Raw genomic sequence first — 27,227 nt, forward strand, 5'->3', positions numbered from 1 at the left:
CCCGGTGATGATGTTGAGGCAAACATCCGTGCGTGAGAACAAAGGGGTGTATTGATCTCTTTTTTTTTAATTAATCTGCTGCATCTCAAACACGCTGAAGGTATTTCATACGGCTTAATTAAGTTTTTGAAACCACTGCTGCAACACGTCACTCACGCAGGCGGCGCTCGGAAAGCTCCAACGGGGGGAGATGGAAGGGCCACGGCTGTGCCAGGGGAGGCAATGCCTCCTGCAGGGATGGCCCTGCCCCGTGGGGCCAAGCTGTGGTGATGTGCTGGGGTCTCCCCCTTACAAGCCCCTGCTGGGCCCCAGGGTCCTCAGAAAGGCCTCGTAGGACTTGTGGGATGCACGTGGAGCATTTGGGGGTGTATGGGGTGGCTGGGGTGCTGCTGGCCTGGCTGTACAAGCCAGCCAAGCTCTGGCCATACAAACCTTGCTGGCCAGCCTGGTTTGGGTTTCCCACCTCAGGCAGTGTTTCTCAATAGGTCTTAGTAAAGGAGGGAGGGGATGAAGGGATCTGGCTCCGAAACACAACAAAACCCCACCCAAACCCTGGGAGTTGGGAAAAGTTTGGGTTAAGCCTGGAAATACTTCCAAGTATTGGCCATGAGAGATACCGGGATTTCCACAGATGAGGCTTTTTGGGTGGAGAAAGGGTAGAAAATAAAGCCAAACTCAGTAAGTACATGTGATGAAGGTTTGCAAAGCATCCATTTGGTGGGTCCTGCTTTAAAATGTGCCCTGGGTATCTCTGGAGCCCAATGCAGCAATCAGAATCTCTGCTGGGGCAAAACCACTGCCTGGTGCACCGGCAGTGTGAAAACTTTAAAGATGCTTTAAAAAAAAAAAAAAAAAGGTTAAATCAGATGCATGCTCCTCTTGAGTCCTCACCCCAGGGTCTTAAGCAGCTCAGGGTGAGCAAGAGGCACCTCCTTGGGTGCCTGTGCCCAAGCTGTGGGTGGTGTGGGAGCTCAGTTAAGGGCTGAGGATCCTGGGGGCTTTTGTGGTTGTATTTTTCTTTTTTTTCTTTATTGGTGTCCTGGCAGAGGAGGAAGGCCTGCAGAACGCCCGCAGATGCTGCTCCCCCATGGTCAGCCCTGCAGGATGGCCCGTCTTTAACTTTGGGGTTGGTTTTAGGGGTTTTGGGTTTCACAGCTGCTAACTGTGCAGGGGGAGGCTGCGAAGGAAGGAAAGCCCTCCGGGTGCCGCGGGATCCGGCACCACGTGGGAGCACCGGGGCTGGGCACGGCCACGTGCTGGTAAAACCCCAACAACCCCATGGGGACTTAACCTGCCTGCTACCAGAGCAAACACAGAAAACATGAATATATTGGTGGTGTTAGGAACCAGTACAGGGGAAATCACACTTTGCAGCCAGCCCATCTTATCCTGGATCTGTTCCTTATCCATGCCAGCCTCGGAGAAGCCCCCTGATTTTGGCACGTTTTTCTTAGCACAATAATTATGATTTTTCAAACTCTCCAATGGCAAACTGCTGGCTGGGCTCTCACGTTTCCAAGCGCTTTTGTGCACCCCTGGCACTTCTTGGTCATTTGGGGGGATTTTGTCTGGTTTTTGTGCATGTTTTCCTGTGTTTTTTTTTTTTTTTTGGAGAGTTTTTGAAGGAATGGAGGGTGGGCTATTTCCTAAAGCCTCCCACCTCCAGGCCACAGGGAATTGAACAGATCTGCTCGGGGTGGGCATCAGGAGCGTGGGATGGGGTGGGAGGGCAGGGGGCACGGTGCCGGGGGGCTGTGCAGCAGTGGGGCGCATCCCGCTGTGTGCGGCGCTCCTCTCTAGAGCCAGATCTGCAGGACCTGAAGGAGAAACCATCCAGGATGCACCCTGTTATTAGAGCTAATTAATAATAGATGGGTGCCAGGCTTTCAAGCGTGTGCGTGTCAGTGGGCATTTCTTCTGTGTGTGCCTCAAAGCACCTCCAGCATCACACCGAGCATCACACGGCCACTTCAGATGGGTGGGCTTCATCCTAAATCCTGCCCCTACCTCAGATGCTGTAAGCCTCATAAACAAGCTTATCTGGGAGTTGTTTTTTTTGTTTTTATGGTGGCTTTTTTTCATGGCCTTGTCACTGAGGTTTTCTGGGAGCCAGTTCTGTTGGTAAATATGCCTGAAATGGGCTCATCTGGGGCACTTCTAGCTCCCCGAGGGCGCCTTCCCAAACCTGTAAGGGGGTGATTTCAGGGATGTAGTATGGCTTCCTGAGTTTAGTGGGGTGCTGGCCTGGCTTTAGCTCCAGCACAGAAGATGAAGAAGCCAGTGTGACTAATAATAAGGTCACTGGTGCTCTCTTTGCACAGCTCCTTCCACCCGGGACCTCGATCTCCCTCCTGTAGCACCGCTCCTCCGCGGGGCAGCAGCTGCTGGGAAGAGGCTTGGCTTTTGTGAGAGGTGCCTGGCAATGCAGCCTCTCTTTTGGGTCAGGTCTCCTCTGCTTATTTTTAGTAAATAGCTCCTTAAAAGCTGAGTGTTTGATGGTGGAGCACGGGAGGGATGAGGCAGTTAATGGGAGTGCCACGCTGTGCTCGGTTTTGGGTGTAAATCTTCATCTTTTACATATGCACGTTAATTATTATATATCATTTATATGCTATATAACATTAATAGGATATATTCACATAATTGTAGATAATGTGTGTGTATAGCTGCAGGCATCCCAGGCAGCAGCAGCAGGGTGAGGAGGGGATTGCTGCCCTCTGCTCTTGTCAGACCCCACCTGGAGCCTGTGCTCAGCCCTGGGCCCCCAGCATGAGGACGTGGAGCTGTTGGAGCAGCTCCAAATGAGGCCAGGGTCTGAGAGGTCCCTTCCAGCCCAAAGCAGTCTAATTCTACAGTCTCTTAAACTTTAACTGCCTTAATTCTCAAGGATTTTGGTCATTCACGTCTCACGCTTGAGCTTTTCATCTTCACGGGTCGATTCTGTTAGCCTTGGTGCCCAAAGCCCTGATCTGAGCAGGTTCTCACCGAGTGTGCCCCCCCTGGCATGGGGTGACAGCCCCACAACCAAAATCTGGTGGCAAACTGGGGATGAGATGTTGTGGAGGGTCACGCGTGTCTGCAGCAGGGTGGCCTTGGCCTCAGGAGTTATGGGGTGGGTGTAAGGTCAGTGTCAGGTCAGTGTCATGGCCAGGAAAGGATGGCGCTGGTCTTTGTCTCCTTGTTCTGTGTAATTACATGGCTGCAAAATCCATTTCCTCATGGACAATCATTGGGTTCCTCAGCTGCTGGGTGCCCTGCTGCGGCTGCTCGGTGCCGGATCCCCACCAACCCCAAAAAAAAAACAAACCCTAAAAACAGGAATCTGAGCATCCCTGGGAGGGAGAGCCTGTCCTGGAGAACTGCTCACACAGCACAGCAACCTTTGCAAGTGCATCTGGCGTTCCTGTGCGCGTGCCAGCCCCGAATGAAAGCCACAACTGTGTGCCCGAGGTGCCGGCAGCGCTGGCGGGGACGCCTGTGTCCTGCGGTTCCCTGCGGGCTGATAGCAGAGACCTGATTTCTGGGGCAAGCGGGCAGCGAGCAATTCCTGTGGCTGCCTTTCTGAGGTTAGAGCATAACGTCTGAGCAATTATTTACATCCTCCCGACCTTAAATGTTCCCCAAATGGAGTGCCCGTGGGCAGCTGGCCGCGCCGAGCCGGGTATGGGTGCAGAGCCCTGGCCCGTGCAGCCCTTGGACCCCTCTGCAGGGAGCCAAAAGCTGCTTTTAGCCTCTTGTGGGTTTTGTGTGCCCATCTAGAGGTCCTTGCGCTGTGCCCTATAGATGATGATGGCTGAATCCCATTGCAGAGGTTTCCTGAGGGCTTGCAGATGTGCGGGGTGTGCTGCGGGCACAGATGTGGCTTCAATCAGGGCTTTAAGGCAAAGGGCCAGCGTAAGGCACAGTTGTGGGTTTTTATCTCCAGAAGGGCTTAAAGAAGCCTGTGTGTGTGTGCAGGGGATGCTGCTGCAGTGCTAGTGCAAGCCCTGGGGTGACCACGGGGCTGCAGGAGCTGCCTTATTCCCCCTGTGCATCCAGCAGCCGAAGTACCGTGTGTTTTTAGCAAGGAAATCTCCTCTGGCAGGGCTCACCACGACCTGCTCCAAGGCTGGATTGCCCTCCTGGTACAGAAAGGGGCCCCATTTCTGAATGAAGCAGGGCCCTGGTGCTGCCTCTGCCCGCTACCACCACGTTCCCTTCCCCAGCTCCCAGAGCAACCTCATCCACCGTAGGAGAAAATGAAGCAGGAGCAGTGCCAGCGAGGTTTTACCCCACTCAGAGTTGCTCCCAGCTCTGCTGCAGGCTCTCCATCGCAGCTAGCCCATCAGCAAAACAGCTTTTACTTCCAAGTAATATTTCTGGTGAGGATCAAATTTCTCGAAGCTTTATTTCGGAAGCCTGTTGCCTGCTCTTGTTTTCGCTGTGGGTGAGGATGCCCTGCTGCAGCAGGGGAGGACAGAAGTGGCCGTGAGGCCACCATCCCTCTGCCCTCGGTGGGTCATTGCCTCGTGGGGAAACTGCTGTGTGTGGAAGCCTATCTGGGGGTATGCGTGTGGGATTTGCTAACTAGACAAGAATATTTCCAGTGTTTTGGAAGCCAAACAGGCTAAAATTAATTCACAGATAGACAGCAGGGAATTTTAGTGACTGGGCAGCTCACTGCCAAAGCTGGCTTAGCAGCCCCCCCATGGTAAAGCCACACAGAAGGGCTCAGTGACATAAATCACTTAAACCTAACTCTGCCACATTTTGGTGTCAAAGGAAGCTTGCACAGGTGCCTCCTGCAGCTTTTTGAAGGGTTTTCCAAAAATTTTTCAGGAAACTGAACTTTTCTGGGGGGTCCAAACGCAGACTTGGCCCTTGTGGGGAAGGTGCTGGGTCTTGTCCTTGCCCTGGGATGCTGCTGGGCCCCCACCCGTGAGATCTCCAAGGTTATCCCCACCAAATACCTTCAGGTCTAGGCAATCCTCCTCGCTGGAAGCCCAGGGCAGGCGTGTGTCAGTCTGGAGAGCCTTGCTCCTGCTGCAAGGCACAGCTCTCCCCATCCCCATCACCCCGTGTGTCCCCTGCCCTCCTGCTGTGCCAGGGTAAAAAAAAAAAACAAAAAAAACAACTGGCGTGGTTCATTTGTGTCACCAAGGAAGGGTGGGAGGCTGGTGGCCGACAGGAGAACATGCCCATTGTCACGTGAAATGCTTGGCACAGCAGCAGGGCACGAGGTGTGCAGGGCTGTGGCTGTGAAGCCAGCCTCAAGCCAGGTTCTGGGCCGAGGTGCTGCTATTAGGGTCACCCATTTGGGGTTAGATGTGGTGACGCACTCCCTGCTTCAAGTTTAATTTGCCTTTTGACTGTGTCCTCTGGGTGTGACGTGAGGGATTTTGGCTTTTTTTGTCCTCCCTCTCATTTTGCTGAGCAAACTGAGGGTTAGTTCTTCAGCAAAGCAAGCCCAAGTCTGCTGGCTTTGAAGCAGTGACAATTTCCCCGTTTTTGGACCCAGCGAGGTAATTCATTGGGGGCAGGTGTGTGTGCAGCAGGGAACGGCTCAAATCCAGCCCCAAGACAAACCATTTCCCTCTTCTCAGTGCCTGGGCTGCCCGCAGCAGGGGGTGCTGCCTCCTGCTTTCCATCTTCCCCCATCCAAGGCCCCAAATCTGCTTTTTTCTTGCCCATTTGTCCCTGCAGGGCTGGCCTTGGTGCTTTGCCTTGTCCCCATCCCCGGCTGCAGAGCAGGAGCGAGCACACAAACGGCACCCTGATGGGAATTTCCCCTCTTCTTCCCCACCCCCCTGCTGCTTTTTCTCTTCCTCCAGCGGTATTTTGGGTCTCGAGGCTCCGCACGTTTATTTTTAGTGCCGCTCAGCCCGTGCGCGGTGAATCAATACATTTCATTGGCTTTGTTTTAATGCTTTTTGTCATCAAAAAGGAGTGTGTGAGGCCGTGACGGTGCCATTGATGTCTTCTCCGAGGTGTGTGTTGCTTTCACAAGGCTTTTCCAGCCAGGGAGATGCTGGGGACCAGAAGCTGCCCCCACCCTGGGGGTGCAGTGGGAGAGGGCACCAGATTTGGGTGATTTTTCTTTTAGAGCTGCTAAATCTTCTGGTGTAGAAGACGTTTGCACAGCTTTGAAGAATGAAGCTCAGAAAGCTTCGCAGCGGTAAATACAAACTTGTATTTCTCCCGTGGTGTGGCCGATGGCTTCCCATCGAGGAGAGGCTCGGTGGGGCTGTGGGGTCTGTGTGTCCTGGTGCCAGCAGAGCAGCCGGGTGGCTGTGGGGCTGGGAAATCCAGGGCAGGTGCCCCCCGTGCTCTGCTTTCTGCTCCTGTGCTGCTCCTCCTGCTGCCTCGTCTCCGCCGTCTCCCACTTGCTGCCACCTCCTCGGTTCCAGCATCAAATCCATCTCCTCCCGCGTCTCTCCCAAACCTGCAGTGTTCCCGTGGCGCATCCTCCCCTCCAGGTATCTCTGCAAGGGGACTTCAGCACCCCCAGAAAGCTGGGAATGAGCCTGGAGGGCCAGGGGGCTCTCAGCTTTGTCCTGCCTCTTCCTAAATATCCCTTTCCTCTCCCTAATCGCAGCTACATCCCAAGCAGATGGTGGGCCCGTTATGTAACCGAGCAGAAGGCTTGGTTACAGAACTTAGCCAAATCAGGCTCTTCTCCGGATAAGGCCAAACAACTTATTTTTGTGGTTTTCCGTCCCTCCCTGCTCTACTTCGGGCCTGGAGGCTGGAGTTATTCTAGGGGCTGAGATCAGAGGAAATCTCCCCCGGTTATTAATAACTTGCTGGAGACGTCGTGGGGAGGCTGGGAGGCGAGAGATGGCAGGAGCAAGGCGCGGGGCTCCGGCTGCTGCATCGCCTCCGGGTCCCTTAGCACAGCCCCATCCATCGGAGAACCCTCACCGGGTCCTGTCCTGGACCAAAAAACACCCAGCCACAGGGTATCAAGGGCCTAAAGCCTCCCCTGTGCTGTGAGAACTCAACCCCAGCGACTTTTGGTGCGCCGCTGAGGAGCAGTGTTTGTGGTGCTCGTTGCATCAGCACCCGGAGGAGCGGGGTGCTCCAGGGAAAGCAGAAATATTTTCCCTTTGGGGGTGTGCTCAAACCAGGAGGCAGAGCAGAGAAATCCACTGAAAAGCACCGAAAGAGTCGGAGATCCTGGGGGCTGTTCTGGTCCCTGGGGGCTGGATGCAGCCGCGCGTTGCGGTGCTGTGAGCAGCACGAGGCTGCACCTGGGCAGGAGGAGGGCAGTGCCTGGCTCCCTGCTGTCTGCCAAAGGTTAAAATGCTCCAGAACCCCTCCTTGGTGTGCCAGAATTTATCAGGCAGATCAGGAACATGGGCTGTGAAATCCGGAGCCACGCGTGCTGTGATCAAATGAGAGTTCATTTAGCAAAGGGCTGGTGCATAAGCAAAGTGCTCACCACCTGCAGTGTCCTGCTGGTGACTTCTTGGGCTTGGACCTCCTTTAATTTACAGCTGGCAATCGGATAAGGAGCCTCTTGGGGGATTTATTTGAAGCATAACATTAATTTGTGTTCTTATTTGTACTCCTCCTATCCGCAGGATTGAAAAAACGTACAAGGAAGGCCTTTGGTATACGCAAGAAAGAAAAGGACACCGATTCCACGTAAGTCCCTGGGATACGAAGCACATCACACAGTGCTGCTGGGGAGAAGTGTGCCAGGGCAGGGCGAGCTCGCTGCGTCAGAAGCATCCCTCATCCTTCAGTCAGGTCTCAAAACAACGAGAGCATCAAAGCCATTTCCCCTGCACGTCCGGGGCCAGCACGCGAGGATGCTGTGGGGACAGCAAAGCTGGCTCCCCGTGTGCTGGCAGTTAGCAGAGATCACAGGCAAATTACTCCTCTGAGAGGTCCAGCAGGTTAATCTCTGCACAAACTCCCGACTTTCCTGTCCGCTGCATTTTTTTTTAAATGCAGATTCCATCAGAACAGGAGCCCTGATGGCCAGCGGTGGCACGGTGCTCGCTGGGGGCACGTGGCTGCTCCCTCCCTGTGCTGCCGGAGGGGTTTTTGCTCCCTGGGGGGTGTTAGGGATGGGCTCATTGTGCCCCATCAGGGCAGGAGATGCTGCAGCACTGCTGCTGGGGTGCTGAGCCCTGTTCAGGCCCTCGGCTGTCCCTGGTGCATTTTTTGGGAGACGTCCCAAGGCAGCACCTTCCCCAGAGCGCTTCCTGCCTGGCGCTGCAGGAGCCCGATGGTTTTCTTGTTCTGGATCGGTTTTCCTGAGCTGTTCAGCAGCTGCCTGAGGATGTGCAGAGGTTTTCACGTGTGAAAGCTGCAGCGCGGTGAGCCCGGCTGTGCCAGCACCGTGGGCACTGCCTGCTGCAAAGGGGGACCCAGAAACACGGGGAGGTGAGAGGCTCGTCCCCAAAGAGGGTGGCAGAGAGGGAAAGCTGCTGTGTTTGTGATAAGATGCAGGTGGGAAGGCCGCAGTGGGGGAAGCCAGAGATTAAAGGCAGGATGAGAGGGCAGGCAGACGTGCTGCCTTACGGAGAAGTTTGCTGGGAGGCGTTAATCTCCATTAAATCAGGCCCAGCCCGGCAGCAGCTCCCTTCAGATTTTCTGCGCGGCCGTGAGTCAGACGTTAATTTGTGGAAAATCTCTGGCAACGCATAAACACGGGGCTGTGTGGGAGGTGAGGAGCCAGTCTGGCTCTGATAAATACATCTGGCTCTTGGCTAAATAACTCGGCATCCTCGGCCAGCGCGGGCAGGCGTGTGGCTGCGGGACCCACGGTGCTCACCCCGAGGTCCGTGAGTGTTTGGGGATTGTCACCCTCACAGCTCCATCAGCTTTCACATCTGGTTTTAAGCAAAGCCATGATGTTTTTGGCCTGTTGCTGCCGTGGGTGCCCTCAGAAAACCCTTTGTGCATTTCATCTCTTGGCTGTGTTGAGCTAACCCCGCTGCCTCTCTCTGTTGCAGGGGGTCGCCGGACAGGGACGGCATCGTAAGTACAGCACGGCGCTGCTCTGCGGGATGGCTTCCTCCTCTGCCAGCCCCGAGGGCATTTTGGGAACCTTCTCCTCCTCTTTAATATAGAAAATTTCAAAGTCCATTGCAGTAACAAGCTGTTTAAAAAAAAAAAAGTCAGGATTTCGTGCAGGAAATCCTAGCTCCTGCTCCCCCTGAGCGCAGTTGGCTCGGGGCAGATCTGCTGTATGAGGAGTTAAAGGAAAAACAGCCTCCTCACCTGCTTCTGATATCTATGTTTTCTATATTAAACTGAAAAGAAGAGGATAGGTGTTCTATTGTTACTTCTGCTTTTACTGGTTTTGGATGGAAATGCCCCTGCTCGAGCTGGGCAGGGGAAGGGCCGTGTTTAGCCATTTGACTTCAATCTTGCAGTTAAGTATGTTGGGCTCAGGCTGGGGCTGTGCAAATTTGGACATCACAGGCTTAAAATAACCCCTGGGAGATGCTCAGCAGGGAGAGTGGTGCTGCGTGCCTGGCTGGCCCGGCACCAGAGACCACGCAGGGCGCTGCAGGTACCTGGGGTGTCTGGTCTGACATCACATGGAAATTGGGGTCCCAAATTGCTCCTTTAGAGGGAGAGCTGCTCCTTCCACCTCTGACCCAAGATCCTTGGCTTTGGGCTCCCCCTAAGCCCTCTGTTACTGGCTGATAAGGACTGGTGATTAAAGAAGTCTGCAGCTCAGGTAGTGCTTTGATCAAGGCTCTATTCAGCAGTGAAAAATTAAAAAAAAAAAAAAAAAAAAAAAAAAAAACACCTTTCCAAGTGTCACAAAACTGTGCACTGAATAAAAATGCTCTGTTTAGCAAACCCAAGTTTAATTTTGGAGAGTGAAGACCCAGCTGGCAGCTCGCTAGGGCATGGCTGGAAGCGGGGCTGCATATAGATGGGGCTGGGGGACCTCGGGTGGCCCCGATCTCCAAGTTGGAAATGGAGCCCTTAGGAGAACAGGAACGGAGCTCTGAAATGACATTTCCAGCCCTTGTCAGCAGCTGATGCCTTCTCCATAATGCTCGTATTTGGGGTTTTCCAGGTGGTTTGCTTTTTTTTATCTCTGTAGGGCAGGTGGGTCTCCAGTGCTCCAGCAAGCCGGAGGAAGCAGAAATGCAATTTAGGGTTTTTTAATATCATGAAGCCACCGAGTGTGTTGGAGACAGGGGCATTGATGGTGGAAATGTTTGAATTTTCCTCCTCTAGCACATTCTTGCCACGATGCTCATGGCAGGGCTGGCAGCCCTGACTCCTGCAAACCCTGACTGCTGAATATGGCCCTCGCCCACCCCAAGCACCCCATGCTTTTGGGGGGCCAGGCCCTCCCCTCCTACAGACCCTACAGCCTTTGCTAGCTCCTTGCTGTTTGCTTTGAGGTTGAAAAGCAGCCACCCGACGCGTTAACCCTCTTTCTGCCCAACCCAAATCCCTTCCAGCCTCTCAGCCCTCATCCCACTGAGCCACCTTGCCATAGCAAACCCGACAGCGTGCGGGAAGGAGGAAAAAAAAACTCGGTAAGGAGAACACTGCTGGGTTTACAGCTACGCAGGGCTTGTTGAGAGCAGTGAGTAATTTGGGGTTAGAAAGCCAAGCTGTAGAAAAATGCCACTTAGGTTGAGTCAGGCCAATATTTGGGCCCCGGGAATGCCACTGTATGGTGGGGCCCGTGCCAGTGCTTTCTCTGCTGGGGAGGAAAGAGCATTTCTGGTGGTGGTCACGGCCATGTGGCAGTGATTTTGTGATGACTGCGAGCTCTGAAGTAAAGGATGGTGTCTTACTTGTCTGTATTTTTGGCCTTGCTGTCCCTCTGGAGTGGGCAGCGCTGTCCTTGGGCACATACCCCAGGGTGCTGAGCACAGGGTGGCATCGCCCTGAGCCTCGCCAGCCACAGGCCAGCCCCTTGTATAGAAAAACATGAACTGTGGTCACCATCTCAGTGCTGGCCTCCAGTGCACGTGGCTTCTGCAGGAGCTTGGGGCCAGCAGAGAGCATCCACAGCTCTTGCAGGCGATGGATAGCCAGCACCCTGCCTTGGGAGCCAGCTGCAGGCTGGCCACTTGCAATGACTTTGTGGTGAGCCCCAAACCCAGCTTGGGCAGGGGCACAGAGCTGCCCTCACTGAGCTTCTTGCCCCTCCAGAAACGCCACGTGCTCAGCCAGGGGTGGCTCCAAGCAAGCTGGTGCTGGGCAGGTTGTGGTCCCGGCATCGGATGCACAAACACAGGTACGCTGCGGTCCTCTTATCATCCTTAATTTTAAAATGTGCAAATCTCGTTTTCCCATCTGTTGCAGAAGAAAAGTAATGGAGCCCCCAATGGATTTTATGCAGAGATCGACTGGGACAGATATGTAAGTGCCCGAGGGCCCTTTGTCCCATGGGGTTTGTGTGTGTGTGTGCCACGGGTTTGGCTCCTGGGTGGCTGTGGGTGTGCGGGGCTGTGTCCTCATGCCCTGGGGTCTCAGTCCCACTGAAAACAGTGATTCTGGAGATGTTTTTAGAGTTGTGCAGGGAAACCTGCCCTTGCACCGAGGCATCGTGTGCGTTTGCACGTTAATTAGGCTGTGTGAGCCTGTCCAGGAACCAGGTGGCTCCAGTGCCAGTCACGCAGAGGAGAGCACTGCTGCCTGGAGGACATTAAGGCTTGCCAGAGAAAAACCTGGCTTACAAAAAAATGACCACTGGGGGGGAAAAAAAGCTCTGGGCTTGGCTGCAGAGCAGTTGCTCAGTGCCCCAGTGGGTGCTGTGCTGCAGCACTGCTGGCTGCAGGAGCAAAGAGCAGCCGGGGCTCCCTGCAGCCGTGTCCCTGACCCTGTGCGTGTTGTGCCCGTGCAGAACTCCCCGGAGCTCGACGAGGAGGGGTACAGCATCCGGCCCGAGGAGCCAGGCTATATCCTTTGTGGGCTTGTAAACCCTAAGATGAGCTGGGGTTCGCAGGCAGGCCACTGAGTTTATTTTTTTTTCACCTTTTTTGCTCCTTGGGGCTTTTATTCTGCAGCCAGATCTGGCTCCCCCAGAGCACTGCCCGAGGCAGCGGAGCAGAAAGTTTCTGGCTGCCTTTGGTCCCCTGCTGTGGCATGAGGAGCACTGTGGGCACTGGCTGATCCCACGTGCTCTGCTTTTTTGGATGCTGTGGGTCCATAACACGTCCCTGTTAAGGGACAAGGGGTTCCAGGTGCAGCCCATGCTCACAGTCCGTGTGCTGGGCTTGTAGGAGATGTAGGAAATCGATGTCCTGCTCATAGCTGCAGGAGGTGGGTGGGAAACCAGAGCTCTCCCTCTCCTGCTGCTGAAGGACATCAGCCTGGGGGGGATGCCCAGGCTCCATCACCACTTCAGCCTTGCCAGCCCCGATTTTTGTGCTTTCTGCCCACACATGGTGCAGCAGGAAATCAGCACGGCAGGAGGAGTTGTCCCTGCCACTGCTCCTGCCATCGGAGGTAGGGATGAGCACTTCAGGAACACCTAATCCCCATTTTTCCAGTGAGATGTGAGCCTTTGAATCACTACTGAGATGCAGGGGTGCTCCTGAACCCCCCGTGCCTTGCCCCCGAGCCAAGGCTTGCCTTTGGGATGGCTGCGGCACCTCTGCAGCCCGGAGCTTCCTTAGCTGCACTGCACCCACCAGAGGAAAGCACTTCTACTCCTCCAGCGAGTCCGAGGAGGAGGAGGAGGCCCACAAGAAGTTCAACATCAAGATCAAGCCGCTGCAGGCTAAAGACATCCTGAAGAGCGCAGCGACGGTGGACGAGCTGAAGGCGTCCGTAGGCAACATCGCACTTTCTCCATCCCCCGTGGTGAGTGCCCTGTGCCTGTTTTTTTGTTTTTTTTTTTTTGTTTTTTTTCCTGGGCTGTGGAAGCAGGGCTGCTTGGTGTGCTTCAGCCCGGGGAGTCTCTTCCTCGGGTGTGAGTGGGGAGCGTTGGCTTCGTGCCCTGCTCAGTGGGGTCTGCTCGGCGCAGAGCGGCGCCGTGGGTTTATCGGGGTGGTGCCAGGAGCGCCGCTGGCTGGCACAGCCCTCCCAGGCACCCTAAGTCCTGGCACCACGTGCCCTGCTTTTCCTCTTTTCCCCAGTTTGGTTGTCATTCAGGACATAAATCATTTGATTCTCGCCCTGATCCCTAGCTCAGGGAGCACATCTGTGGGGTTTTCATAGTGCTGCTGTAAGATGCTAAAGGATGCTCCCTGCCCGGTACCTGTCCCCCGTCTCCCCCCTGCTGCAAGCACCGATACCCGCTGATTTTCCTGAGGCTCGTTGGGATTTCTCATCTCATCCCAATCTGTTCAGCTGGGGAAAGATTTGTGGGTTTTGTTTTCCGTGGGCTTCAGCGTGGGCTATGGTGTCTCTCCGTCTTCCCAGCTGGAGCCGTTCAGGGTTTATAACCAGCCCGTATGTGAAGCGTGAATGAATTGCAAATATAAGCACAGGTGAGACAAAATCAGTCTCACCTCCCAAACCAGGGCAGCATTACCAAGCCCACAGAAAGCTCCTGGGAGAGTTGGTGCTTCCCCCAGGAAGGCTGGGGCTGGGCAGGATCCGCTGGCTGCCACTGGGGCACCGCTTGGGGCTCTTCCCATGTGATATTTTTGGGAGCTTTCAAAGCTGTCGTTGACAAAGCCTGTCATTGCCAGCCCCTTATAAAAATACTTTTTCTCTCTTTTTTTTTTTTTTTTCCTGTTCTTTTAGAGGAAAAGCCCGGTAAGATGTGCATTTATTTTTCTTGCATTTTGAGCACAGACTCGACCCGTGCTCTGCCTGCATGCCGCCTGCTCTGCATGCCTCGAGGAGTGGGGCGGGAGGTGCGAGGAACGAGCCCTGTTGTTTGGGGACATGTGGCCTTCATTTTTGGCCCTTTCCTTTGGGTTGAGCTCGGCTGTGTTTGCTGTGAAGGTGTGGGGCTGGTTTGGGAAGAGATGTGTAGGGTGCAGTGCTGTCCCCGTGGGGTCTGCACGTGTCCTTGTGCCTCAGCGTGTAGCAGGAGGCAGCAATACCTGCTGTGGTGCCACTGGGTGCAGCAGCCACATCATCCCTGCGAGGGTTTGGCTCGGGACTGCCCTGAGATGGGGCAATCCCAGCTCTTTGGGGTGCAGGGGTCCCTCCCTGCTGCAGGAGCTGCTCCTGGCGCACCCTAACCCTGGGCTCCAAAGGGTTTTGTTGCCAAAAATCCCATGTCTGGGAGCATTGAAGGGCAGGTGTGGGGTCTGATGGGTTTGATGCTTCCTGGGGTGCATGTACGCCAGCAGTGCTGCATGGGGGGAGCCCCAAAATGTTTTGGGGTCGGCTCTGCCTGCGTGGACGCCGCCGTTCTTGTAGGCAGAGCGAGATGCCTGTGCCGTGGCGTGGGGCTGCTTGAAAACCCAGGGGAAAACGAAACGCATCCCCTCCTCCAGCTGCCACCCAGGGGTGCTCAGGGCCCCGGGGTGCTCGGTGTGGCACCGGGCGTCCCTCCCTGACCCGGTGTCTCACCAGGTGTCTGTTCTCTCTCCCTTCTCGCTGACCGCAGCGGCGCAGCCCGGTAAGCTCCCTCCCTGCCTCCCTCTGCTCCTGGCAGCGCCTTGGTGCGGGCGTTGTGCCCGCCCGGTCCCCCACAGGGGTTTGGGGGGCTCCTCCTGCATGCAGGCGGCCGTGCTGTGCGGGGAGAGAGAGGATTCGGGCTGCTGAACGTGCATGATTTGCCTCGGATCAGTCCGTGGCCCATTGGAGGTGAGGGTTTGGCTTTGATGCTGCCCCCGTTGGGTTTAGATGACGAGCGTAAGCCGTTTACAGCCAGGGTGGCTGCGGGCGCAGCGCTGCCAGGTGATGGGTTTAGGGGCTCCAAATCCTCCTGCGTTGCCTGCCCTGGCGTGCTGGGAGCAAGTCTGGCTTCCCAGGGCATCCCTACAGGTGGGTGCCTCAGCCACACGAAGCAAATATTGTGTTTTATGGTGCTGCCACGGGTCTCGTTTGGTGCCGGCGGCAACGTGCCTGTGTCCCCGCACACCCCACTGACCTCCTGTGTTTCTAATTCCAGGGGACGATTAAGAGGAATTTATCCAGTAAGTATGTCCTTCAGCCTTCCAGAGCAGTAATTAGTGCCGGCAGCCTGGTGCTGGGGGGTTAAAATGAATTAATTTTATAAAGAGGGGAGAGGTGGGTTTGCTTTAACGTGGTGGCGGCAGAAGTGGTGGCACCCAAATGTCCCCTTAAAGAGGGGGACATGGACACCCTTGGGGGGCCCCGTAGCAGAAGCAATGCCTGCTAGCCCTGTTCTCTGTAGAAATAAGACCTGATTAAAGCCAGAGTGTAGCAGGCTTGGTGCGGGGTGCCAGCAGCACGCCTGGTGTGTGTGGGGCATGGGGGTGGTGCAGGACGGGGGCACCGTTTCTAACCCTGCTCTGTCCCACCCCGTGCAGGTGAGGAGATCGCACGGCCCCGGCGCTCCACGCCCACGCCGGACCCCAGCAGGTCAGTACGGGGGGGCTGTGTGTGTGTGTGTGTGTATTTGCACACCCCCTGTGTATGTGTAAAACCTTGTTTTGGCACCCCCCAGAACACCAAAGGCCCCATATCTCAGTGTCCACCAGTGCTGCTCTGCCCTACAGCTGCCATCAGATGCATCACCCAGACATAAATTAAAACATTTTGGTGCACAAATGCGTTTGCAGCACTGTTCCAAGGGGAAATATCAGCCTTTCATCCTTCCTGCGTGTGTGCCAGAGGTGTGGGATGAGCAGGCTCCTGCCCGGGGCAGCAGGGCTGGAGGGCTGGTAGTTCCCATGTGCATTTTAACAAAAATGCACAGAATTGAGGTACAAAATGCTTTCAACACCCTGATTTTAGATGCTACCCCTCTTCTTTCCATTCTCCATGCCCCCAACCTGTATGCTCTGCAAGCTGCCTGCAGGTCCAGGACACAAACTCCCCGCAAATGCACGCACCTGTACTCAGCGTCACTTCTTACCAAGCTTTTTTTTTTGAGGGGAATAATTTAAATCCTGTACAAGCCAGAAAAACCCACAGCTGCCTTGCTGGGGGGTGCTGCCACAGTGCTGTGCCCCCCAGCCTGAAGTTGTCCCCTCCTCTGTCCCCCTGCAGCAGGAAGCCCCCCGAGGACCCCGCTGCCCTGGCACCGCTCTTCGGGCCCCCGCTGGAGTCGGCGTTTGAGGAGCAGAAGCTGGATGGTGTGTGGGGCACAGAGGGGTTGGGGACAGTGTGTGGGGCACGGGGATAGTGTATAGGGCATGGGGATGGTGTGTAGGGCACGGGGATGGGTGTGCAGAGCAGGGGCTTGGGGCCAGGCCTCGGAACAGCTCCAGGTAAACCTCACGTTCAAAGCAACCTCTATGTGCCGTTCCTTGCACGCAGCCTAAGAAAAACAGCACGTGATGAGCAAACGAGAGTCGTGGTGCTTTCCACACAATCCATGTAAATAGTTGGATCTCTTCATTTTAATACCTGCGTGGTTTTTTTCCTGCGCATCCTAAAATTCCGGAGGATTTCTGCAATTATTCAATGCTTCGCCTAATGCAATGAGCCTCCAAATACACAAACGGCATTGTTTCGTTTGTCAAGCATCATGATTGTCAAACTAATTGTGTGTCCTGCTTCAAAATCGGGCAGGCTTGTAATTATCTAACATTACAGAAATAACCCTGTCTTTAATTAGAGGGGGGGGTGCTGTCAATATTTAGCGTCCTGTCGTTGCATGCCTCAGATGAACGCACCGTATCTGCATGATTCTGGTATCTGGAAGAAAAGAGTCACGTTGCTTTCCACCTCTGCACGTGCATTTATTTAGATCACCACCTCTGCACGTGCATTTATTTGGATCGCCACCTCTGCACGTGCATTTATTTGCTTTCTTTTCCCAGCTCCTCTGGACCAGCCCGAGATCTGGGGCTCCATCCAGCCCCCCAACAGCGCCGACTCCCCGAAGCTGCCGAGACCTTTTCCAACTGGAAGTAAGTCTCCCAAAAACGCAGGAGTGCAAACACGCAGCCCCAGCCTGCCACTTCTGGCACTTCATGCTGGCAGAGCAGCTCAGAGCTGTGCAAGGAGGGGGGGGTGACAGAAAAGCCGTGCAAACCCTTTAATTGTGATTTTCTGCCGCATCCCAGGGCTGCTCTGCCTTCGGCTGGGCATGGAGCAGGTCCCCCCGCAGCCATTTGGCTTTATTCCAGCCGTGCCCCGGTGGGCTGGGGACAAGGTAACTGCGGTGGGTGCCCCTCGGCAGCTCAGCCCCTGACCTCCCCCTCCTCTGCCTTGCAGCCCCGCCGCCGCTGCCGCCCAAGAACGTCCCGGCCACGCCGCCCCGCACCGGCTCGCCCCTGACGGTGGCCCCAGGTAAAGGGCAGGCACCCCGCTCCTAGCGCCTGCCATCCGGACCCCCGGGGGCTGCTCTGCCAGGGTCGGTCCCCCCCCTATATCCCCAGGGTGTCCCGTGTGTGACGGCTGCATTTCGGACGTGGATTTGCCCCCACGCATCCTCCTTGTGGCGTTGGTGTTGTTGTGTGCGGGGCGATGCTGCAAAGAGATGAGCCCAGGTGGCACTGCCCTGGTTGGGTTCCTGCTCTCTGCTCCCCACGCTGCTGGTGTGGTGTTTGGCTCCTCGCAGTGACCCCAAAGCTCACCCGAAACCCTGCCGAGTGCCTGCAGGGGGGAATCTCAGCCCTTGCTCCTCCAAGCCTTGCTGCACGAGGCTGGCCGTCCCCTTGGTGCCAGGCACGTCCCCGAGGCCATGAGCTGTGCTGTGCAGCCCCTCCGTGTCCCCAGGCTGCAAGCAGGGACCAAAACAACCAAACCGAGCAGTGATGGGACCGGGGAGCATCGTGCTGTGCTGCAGGCGTGTGCCTGAGCTGCTGTGTCCTGCTGTTAACGTGCTCGTTAACGTGTCATCGTTAACAGCCTCCTGGTGGCTCCGTGAGCGAGCAGAGCCTCGTCCCTTTACCTGCTGCTGGTCGCAGCCCAAATCCATCCCCTGGTCTGCTTCCCTGTGCTGCATGCCCCCGGCAGTGTGGCTGTCACGCCAGCATGTCTTAGCGTATATATTTATATGGAGCTGTATATAAATATATGGGCAGAGTGTGCAAGAGAGCTTTCGTTTGAGTCGAGTGCGTAACCTGAACGTCTCCTGGGAGCTGAGTGTCTTGCAGTAACTCGGTGCTGCTGGCAGGTAAGGGGTGAGAGCAGAGGGGGCCGGCGGGGCCCGGCATGCTTTCCCCGCAGTGTGTGTGCTCCGGTCCCGTGTGGCTTGTTACACGTTGCACATGTGCTGCTGTGGATCCTCGTGCCTGCATCGTGGTCCTGGCAGCTCGTAGGAAAACCCTCTCTAGCAAGCAAGCAAGCAGCGGGCGCAGCCCCTAACCCTAAGCCTAAACCCCCACTGCTTTGACCGCAGGGAGCGACCAGCCAGCCGCCGAGGCCAAAAGTGACAAAGTGCCGTCGATCAATGACTTGGACAGCATTTTTGGCCCTGTGCTGTCCCCCAAGTCCGTGGCTGTGCACACGGGAGACAAGTGGGTCAATTTTTCCGATCCCTCCCCGGAAAACACGACGGTGGCGCCGAGGCCCCGCGAGAAGGCGGCGGCGGCGGCGTCCCCCCCGGCGGGGGCAGTGGGCAGCCCGGTGGCCGAGCCCCCCCGCGCCCTCCCGTCCCCGCTGCGCCTGGAGGAGCTCCAGAAGAAGGTTTTGGAGCAGCCAAAAGAGGAGAACGCGGAGCCGGCTGCTGCCTCCCCCAAGGATTTTGGGCCGGGACAGAGAGCGACCCCGCCGCCCCCCCCGCCGCCCACCTACCGCACGGTGGTCTCGTCCCCCGGACCGGGCGCCAGCAGCGGCGCGGGAAGCCCCAGCGGTACGTCCCCCACCACCCGCTGTGTGCCTGGCTGCCCTCGAGCCCCCTCCCCGTCTCGTGCTCCCCCCTGTGCCTTCCCCAAAGCTCGGGGGCTGTCGGTGTCCATCCCCACCCCTGCTATGTGCGTAACACCCCCCCTGGAAACATCTGGCGTGAGCGTGCTCGTGGCTGCGTCCTCTGTAGGCTTCAGAGTGAACGAAGGAAGAAGTGTTCCCAGCTGGTGATCAACTTCTAAACGAGCCTCGGAACCGTGGTGCTTGAATAAAATGTGTTGCAGGCAGCTCCTCACCCCTCAACACCCCGGGGGTGGCAGCAGTGACCCCCCAGCACAGTGGTAGGCAGAGGGGTGAATGCAGTCCCCATCCACCTGGCCATCGGTTGTGGGGTGCAAAGCCCCAGCCCCTTTTGGAGAAATGACTTTTGGAGGATGTGGTTCAGAAAAACAACCCCCCTAGCTCTGTCTGACGTGTGCTTCCTGCCTGGTTTCACCTGCTTAATTATTAATTATTAATGTCTGGGTGGTGGGGGTCAGCTTACAGCTGCTCTCCTCCAACCTGGCGGTGCTGCTGCCACCCCACAGAGCAGAAACTATACCCGGGGTTGTGCAGCCCCAGCCTGGCACCCATGGGTGCTGGGACTTCTGCGGGAGACACCAGTGGCTCTGAATGAGCTGAGAGGGACAGGATGGGGATGTGAAGGTGGCTGCGTGTGTGGGGACTGATGGAGCAGCCCCACTCTGCTGCCCGGAGCTGGGTTCGCGTGGCAGCAGCAGCTACTTCAGAGGATCCTCACCTCTTGGCTAAAACTTGCCTTCTGGCTCCTTTCCCTGTGCTTTGCAGGCTGCTGAGACCTGGTCCTGGGCCAGTCCCTGTGTAAAAGCCAGAAAAGCGAGCTGTAAGCATGCTGAAATGCGCACACAAAGGTGGTGTGAGCCTTCATCAGCCACCTCTGGTGGCAGCGGGTCCTACTCCTGCTCCATCTTCTGGAGGCCCCTGCTGAACCTGGAGTCTTGCAGGGCTTTGGACTCTTCGCACGTCGCTGATTCTGGGGGTGATGAGCATTCAAAAGCCACCTGGTGGCACCCATTCAGTGCTGTGAGGTTACTTGCCCTAAATAATTCCTATTTTCCTAGGCTTTCGAGTGGACAAGGAGGGAAAGAAGTCAATCTTTGGCACCCAAATTAGGCTTCTAAATAAAACTGACTTAATTTTCTGAGGTGCTCACATCAATGGCCAGGACTTGTCTCTCTTATCTCAGCAGCCTGCCATGAGGTCTAATTGCTGTAGGTCTTGCTCCGATGGTTTAATCAGAGCTACCATCCACAAAGCTCCACGAGCTGTTCCTCTTGTAAGCAGCAGAAATAAAGCTATCCACAAAGCTAGAATTTGCTTGATGGCACATCAGCCTTCGTGGCACGGTCACAGCCTGTGACGACCACACGAACCATGAAGGCATCACCATCGTGTTCACGGAAACTCTTCCAGCGAGCTGGGAAACGCTTTCTGCTCCCAGCAGAGCCCATAACGTTGCTCTCCAGCACTTCTTGCCCATCCTCTTCATCACTGGGGTAAAGCCCCATCCCTCTCAGGCCTCCTTTCTTCGTCTGACCCTATGGTGGTCCCGTGAGCTGTGGGAGCCGTGCTGGGGCAGATGGAGGCACGGATGGAGGCACGTGGTGGTTTCACAGCTCACAAAGCCTCAGGGCACGCAGGAAGAGCCCAAATCTCTGCTACAAGCTACTAGGATGGAGGAAAAGCAGCATCAGCTGCTCCTGGGGTCAAAATGGTTCTTGGCACATCGTCTCCTCCTGTTTGGGCAGCGTTGTAGGGTTCCTGAAAGGATATGGATACGGGGTGAGGGGCTCTCCTGCCCAAAACTGCCACCCTGCAGCAGCAGTGCGGGGATGCCGGGTTCCCCATCCCCTCCCCACCACCCCATCAGCTCCTGGGGAGCAGCATTCGGGCACCGACGTGGTGCTGATGCCCCTGTCTCTGTTGCAGGTTCCTCGTCCCCGGCTCGCCCTGGCACGCCGCTGGCCACCTGCGGCACCCCGCCGCCCCCACCACCGCGGCCCCCCTCCCGGCCCAAGCTGCCCCCCGGCAAGCCCGCCGTCGCCGACCTGGTAGGCTTGGGGTTGGGGCTGTCTGGAGCTTTATGGGGTTTATGAAACGAGGCTGGAATGGGAAAAGGGTAGACAGCGAGTCGGGAGTGGTATCCCCGTGGGATGAAGGCGTCGGGGCTGTATGGGGTTGGGGGGTTTGGGATGGGTACGGGGTTGCTGCTCCTGTGCAAGGAGGGGTGGGTTTGGACACGAAGCAGCACGGAGAGCGGGGATGGGGCCAGCAGGGTGGGCTCCCTGTGGCTGTGCTGCAACCAGGGTGCTGGGCTCCTCCCTGCAGCTCGGGGCCAGTGCATGCAGAGAATTTTGGATGGGTGTTATGGTACAAAACTATCCCAAAAGGAGCTGTGAAGACACGTGGGCACAGTTGGCACTGCTCTCTTCCCAATACCGGTTGCATTAAATGCACCCAGTGGCTGCCAGAGCCACGGTGCCCCACTGCTCTCCTGTGAGCCATGCAGTGGAGGATTTAATCTGCTGTTTTCCTGGATCCAGAAGAAAATATCTTCACATTAAATAATTGAAGTTGCTCAGGTTCGCACCGACCTGGCAGGGAGGCTGCCTTGCAGGGCCAGCCGGGAGCAGCCTGCCTTGGGGTACACAGGGGTCACGTCTTCAGCAAAAGCTTCTGGTTGTTTGATGTGGATGTTCTGTGCTTTATTTCCTTTAACCTTGTGTTATTTTATGTTTTTTCTACAGTCCAGGCCTTTTAGCCCTCCTATTCACTCATCCAGTCCTCCTCCGATAGCACCTTTAGCCCGTGCTGAAAGTACTTCTTCCATATCCTCCACCAATTCCCTGAGTGCAGCCACCACTCCCACAGTTGGTAAAAACAACCTCCAGCACTGCTTTTCTTTCACCTTTCCTACCTCTCAACAGCCCTGAAAGAGTCCCGAGCCCTTTCGATTTGCTCGATTGGTCTTTGGTTTCACGTTGGCTCACTTTAAGCAGGTTTTGAAAGGCAAAAAGGGACCGGAGGTGGGCGCAGCGGCCCAGCAGGGCGATGCTGTCAGGGAAGCTTTCTCCTCTTGCCAGCCCCAAAAGTTGTGCAAAATACGTGTGGGTGAGGGTAGAGGTTATCACCGAGCGGAATGCAGCAGAAAACGTGCTTGTGGGCTGTAAATTTGGTCAAAACACGCTTTTTTGGGGGGCTGCTCACACCCTGGTGGGGAGGGGGCTGGAAGCCAGATGTGGGACCCGGGGAGCGATCGCTGCTCAACCCCTCCGGGTGCCTGAAATTCACATTTCCCGTTAAAGGAGGGGTGGGAAACGGGGTCTTGGCAAAGGCCCTTCAAAACCCTGAGCTTCGCACATCTTAGATCATAACGAGGTGGTGCTTCTGGAGGAAACACCCTCAAAAAAAAAACAGATTTTTTGCCAAATCCCTCGGGTGCCTGGTGCAGTGCGAGGCAGTCGATGCAGGCCCGAGGTCCCGCTCTCTGGGTGCTGCCGGCTCCCCCCGTGCCTCTGCCTCCATCCCCGCTGCCCTCCCGCCTGCACCCCGCTTCCTGCAGCTCCATTTTCTATTATTTTATTTTATTTCCCTGTTTGTTGCCCTGAAATGTTGGTGTGCTCGGTGGGGCCGTCCCAAAGTGCCGCCTGCTGCAGGCCGGCAGCAGCCGGGGGCGCTGGCGGAAGAAGCAGGCTGGCTGCTAGGGAGGGAAGCTGGAGCCCCAAAACTCTTTAAAAACAAAAACAAAACAACAAAAAAAAAGCAGATTTGCTCGGGTCTGTACGTGCTGAGCCACGGCGTGAGGCGTTCCCATGGGACATCCCCGTACGAGGCTGCTGGGGATGGCGGCGCCGCAGCCCCGAGGGAGGCCGGAGCCTCCCGCCTGCGTCTCCATCCCGCTGCTGCTTCACCCTGGAGGTGCCGTGGGTGTTTCTCCGTCCTCTGTCCATTGGTCCCCGTGCCAGCACGCTGCTCAAAGAGCACGCTGCCAGCAGCCCGTGTGCCTGGGGTGCCGGCTGGGGGTCCTGGGGGACCCGGCAGCGGGCGTGGGGCTGGCGGTGCCAGCGGGCATGGGGAGATGGGGACTGTGGTGGGGGGATGGAGGCTGTGGTGGAGGGCACGGCCTGTTTGGGGACAGGGTAAGGGGCTTGGGGCGTCCCAGAGCCAGGGTTGTGAAATTCAGGCTGTGCGTGAGGCCGGCAGCCCCCGCCCTGCCAAGGCCTGGGTGGGTTTTCCCATAGGATGCGCATGAAATAAGCCCTTGGGGCACTCGCTTTGAAATGTACATGTTTTCCCTTTACCATGTATTTTTGTGAGCAGAGCTGCCTCTCCGTGTTTCGTAATGGCTTATTCTGCACCCCCCGTGTCCCCAGGGTGACTGGTGACAGGCGAGCACCAATGCAACACTCCCCATGCTCCACGGAGGAGGAGGCAGCGTTTTCCATCTATGATTTTTTCATGCAAAAAGATAAAAAGATAAGGGGAAACCAGGAGGCAGAATTGGGGCCGCGTGGGCAGGAGTGCAGGTGGTGTGTGGCAGCAGGTCGGGGACCTGGTGGCCATGTGGCTCCCCAGGGATGCCCACGGCCAGCACCACACTCCCGGCCTCGTGTTTTGTAGGGGCAAATCCATCAGAGTTCGTCCCAGAGCGCTCGGAGCTGTCGCCTCGTTTACGTGTCCCTCGTGCTGTGCTGGTGTGCTTCCATGGGGGCTGCATGTGCGGTCACTGACTGCAGAGAAAGGCGCTGTTATGTCTGTGCCAGCGAGCCTGCAATTATTTTTCTCGTTAAAATTCTTCTCTGTGTGTCCCTGTGGATAGACGCGCTGCTTGATTTCACCGGGGACTCGTTTTCGCATTCTTTTTTTTTATTTTTTTTTTGCTCTTCGTTGCGTGTCTTCTGCCCGTGTCATCAGACGAGGGTGCTCTCAGTGGCACGCTGCCCACCTCGGCAAGGCACCTGCGGGTGCACTTTTGGGGAAATCCGGCCTAAAAGTGGGCATGCCGGTGGCTTCTCGGTGACAGACAGCACCAAGAGGTGCCACGCCACCGCCTCCTAAACTCAGAGGTGAAGGGTTATTGCAGCAGCACCCGCTGCCAAGCGCTGATCCTTCCCCAAGTGGTTTTTGGGTGGTGTGAGTGCAGGTAACTGGTGAGAACGGGAAAACCCCAGTTAGGCATCTCCTGCCCTGCGTACACGTGGTTCTCTGTGAGCTGTCTGTCCCAAAATGCACGCACACACACCTGCATTTTGCTGCACGTGCTGCTTGCAGCGCTGAGGCTGGAAGCGAGCCCCCTGTGATGTCTCCGGGACCACGGGCCAGGGCGCCTCGTCCGCTCCACCCATAGACAGAAAAGAGAAAACAAAAAAAAAAATAATTAAAAAATCGTTTTTAAGCAGGCAAAAATTCCCTTCCATCTGGGCTTCCATAGCTTTGCTTCCTGCTTTCTGTTCTCCGAGCAAACCCCCGAGTGCCAGCGCCCGCTCCCTGCCCTGCACGCTCGGCTTGCGGCGCCGCTCCCCGCCCCGTAGCGAGACGAATGTCCTGCTCCGTGACTCACTCTGTGTCCTTCTCTCTCCCTCTCCTGAACCTTCCCCATCCCGCTTCAACTCCCGGCCACACAGAGAATGAACAGCCTTCCCTCGTTTGGTTTGACAGAGGAAAGTTTTATTTGACTTTCGAAGGTAAGTAGCGCACAGCACGCCGCCTGCCGCTCGCCCCCGCTCCCGCTCGCTCCCCCGGGCTCCTCCGAAGGCTCCAGCTCGGGTGGCTGCGAGGTGCTGCGGCCAGCTGCCGCCGTTTGGGCTTGATTTGTGCCGTTCATCTTATTTATTTTGGGGAAAAAAATAAAAATAAAAATTCTGGGCTGAACACCAGGTGCTCACCATGAAGCCCCCAGCGCCCTCGCCAGCCGCCCGGGACCCCGGCACGGAGCCCCCCGGGGAGCTCGGCGTTGCTGCCGGCTGCAGGGTGTGGGGGCTGCGGGGCTGGGCTCCCCATCGGGCTGTGACGAGGGGCATCCCACCACCACCCAGCCCCGCAGCCCCCAAGCCCTGCAGCAGGGTCCCTGCCTGCCCCTCGGGATGGCCTTGCACCTGTGGAGACCCGGCGGGGCGAAGCCATCCCGAATCGCTTGCTGCCTGCCTTGCCAGCAGGGCTTCACCAGGTGGTAAATTCAGACAAGTCCAGGACAAAGCCAGGTGGTTAGAAATGCTCAGAAAACCGACAGCAGTTTATTTTTTTATATTTTTTTTTTGGCTCATCACATCGATTCGGTTGCCTTAGAGCCCTGTGGTTCGTTGACCATTCCCCAGCACGCAGCGCACGGGAGCAGGACGCAGGAGCTGATGTAGCCACCCGGAGGGGACGCGGTGGCACGGGAGCAGCGTGCCAAAAGGGCCGAGCACGGGCACGTGCAGGCAGTGTTGGCGAGGGCTCAGCTCCTTCCCCTCTGCCTCGCCTTTCCCTTCCACTGCTGGGCCCTTTCCTTCTGGTGCTCGGTTGAGTTTTGCCTTTTCCAGCCCAAGCCCTCCCTGGGCTCCCATCCCCGGGGTCTGTCTGTCCGTCCGCGTGCTGGGAGCCATGCTGGGGCTCAGGGAGGATGGAATGGGGCAGGACAGGGCACGCAGTGGCCACCTTCGAGCCTGCACATCCCCACAGCGCTCCCTCCTCCTCCTCCTCGCTCGCTCGGGCACGCAGCCCCGCGAGCACGTGGCAGGTTTGCGTGTGGGTTTAGGTACGAATGCTTCCAAACATATTTTTTTGGCTGGTATTTCTGGATTTCTGCAGTTCCTTGTGGCAGTGTTTCTGTAGGATTTTTATTTTATTTATTTATTATTTTTTTTGCTATGATCAGAGTACTCGCGGACCGTGGGGTAACCACCTCTGTTCCCCATCTTTGTGCAGGGAAAAGCGAGGCAAATGTCACATTGCTGCAAAAGCCACCCAGCTCAGGGGTCTGGCTGTTTTCAGACCCAAAATCATGGGTTCAGGTGCCACGTTCCCAATAGATAACGGCAAAGGAACCCAGCACTCTGCTGGTGCCCGTGCCCCGAGCCCCAAAGGTGGATTTATCCTGTGTCCTCGGGCTGTTCTGCCAAAATGTCATGTTTCTAAAAGCGACTCCTGAAGCAGTAACCAAACAGCCAGGCTTTTGGTGGAGGAGCAGCACAGCACGTGCTTAAACTAGAGCTGTCTCACAAGCTGCTGGGAAAGAATATAAGGGCTTGGAGCAGAGTTTTGTACTTCTCTTTTTGAATTAAAAAAAAAAAAAAAAAAAAAAAAGCTGGTTAGGCTTTGAGCTCGTTAGAATAATACAGGGGTTTTCCTGGGGAAGGGCGGAGGGGACTGAGAGCCCTGCATGCCAGCAGCCACAGGATTTCTCGGGAGGTTTTCCTGTTGCTCCTGCCTGGATGGACTTGGGGTCACCCCCTCCTTTCGCCCTGCTCACCCCACCGAGCCCCTACACGTGTGTTTGCCTGACCCACAGCAGCCGGACCTTTCACTCCTCAAATCCTCTTTTTGCTGCCTCCATCGCTTCGCAGGTGCCATGTGTGTATTTGGGAGGATTTCTTTTTTTCTCTCCCCCAAACTCACAATTACACGGCAAAGCTGCCTGCCCGAAATCTCCCTCCTGCCTCCCCTGCCGAAATGTGCTGCTGGGCAGCACCTCCAGCACCTCCCAAAGCCTTCACCCTGGTTTCTGCAGGGGTGGTTTTGACCCCCAAGTGTTTCTGTATGGGTTTGGAGAGCCCCTTGCTCTGTGCCGGGGCTAGGACGCGTGCTGTTGGTCTCTGGATGTGGTGATTTGCTTCCTCACGGGCTGGTGAGGCTTCCCCTGGTGTAAACTGTCCTTGCTCAGCTCATCACCTTTTTTCCAAGAGGAAAAAAAGCTGAACTGAAGGCAAACGGTGTGCTCGAGACGTGAACACGTCCAGCGGTGCTTGTTAGGGGGTCTCTGTGCGTGGTGGACGTGGTTTCTGAGCGCTGCCACTCGCTGAGCATCATTTCTTCCAGGCCAGGGCTGAAATAATGCATTCTCCTGGGTCTTTTAAGATGTATGACCAGGGAGATGTGCGGCTACATTAATTTTTAACACCGTTCCAGGCTGTGCCATCCCTCTGGAAGGACAGTGCCAGCACTGGGGAGGGCTGACCCATGCCGCGGGGAGGGAGCAGCGCTGGCGTCGTGCCTTTGGGGTTGTTGTAGGGCGTGTGGGATCGTCAGCTGCGGTGCCATGTTCTTTCACAACTAATCTATCAAAGCCCAGAGTGTAATTTAGCTGGCAGGGGTGCTTCTCCCAGGGGACTGCATGAACCCTGGCTTCCCTACCCAAACCCCGTGCC

At 56.3% G+C, this 27,227-nt stretch overlaps 1 protein-coding gene across 1 annotated transcript in view; it reads left to right on the plus strand.

Moving 5' to 3' along the window:
* The window catches only part of SGIP1 (SH3GL interacting endocytic adaptor 1), a 40,646-nt gene that overhangs the window by 6,797 nt on the left and 6,622 nt on the right, over positions 1-27,227 (plus strand). The window contains 13 exon segments of the mRNA XM_084527690.1: positions 7,563-7,626; positions 8,946-8,970; positions 11,278-11,334; positions 11,819-11,881; positions 12,616-12,780; positions 14,993-15,017; positions 15,375-15,426; positions 16,057-16,142; positions 16,833-16,922; positions 17,230-17,304; positions 18,359-18,811; positions 20,812-20,933; positions 21,630-21,756. Coding sequence (XP_084383816.1) covers positions 7,563-7,626; positions 8,946-8,970; positions 11,278-11,334; positions 11,819-11,881; positions 12,616-12,780; positions 14,993-15,017; positions 15,375-15,426; positions 16,057-16,142; positions 16,833-16,922; positions 17,230-17,304; positions 18,359-18,811; positions 20,812-20,933; positions 21,630-21,756 — 1,404 coding nt within the window.

The sequence above is a fragment of the Aythya ferina genome (assembly GCF_964211825.1).
Source record: "Aythya ferina genome assembly, chromosome: 8".
Classification (NCBI taxonomy): Eukaryota; Metazoa; Chordata; class Aves; order Anseriformes; family Anatidae; genus Aythya; species Aythya ferina.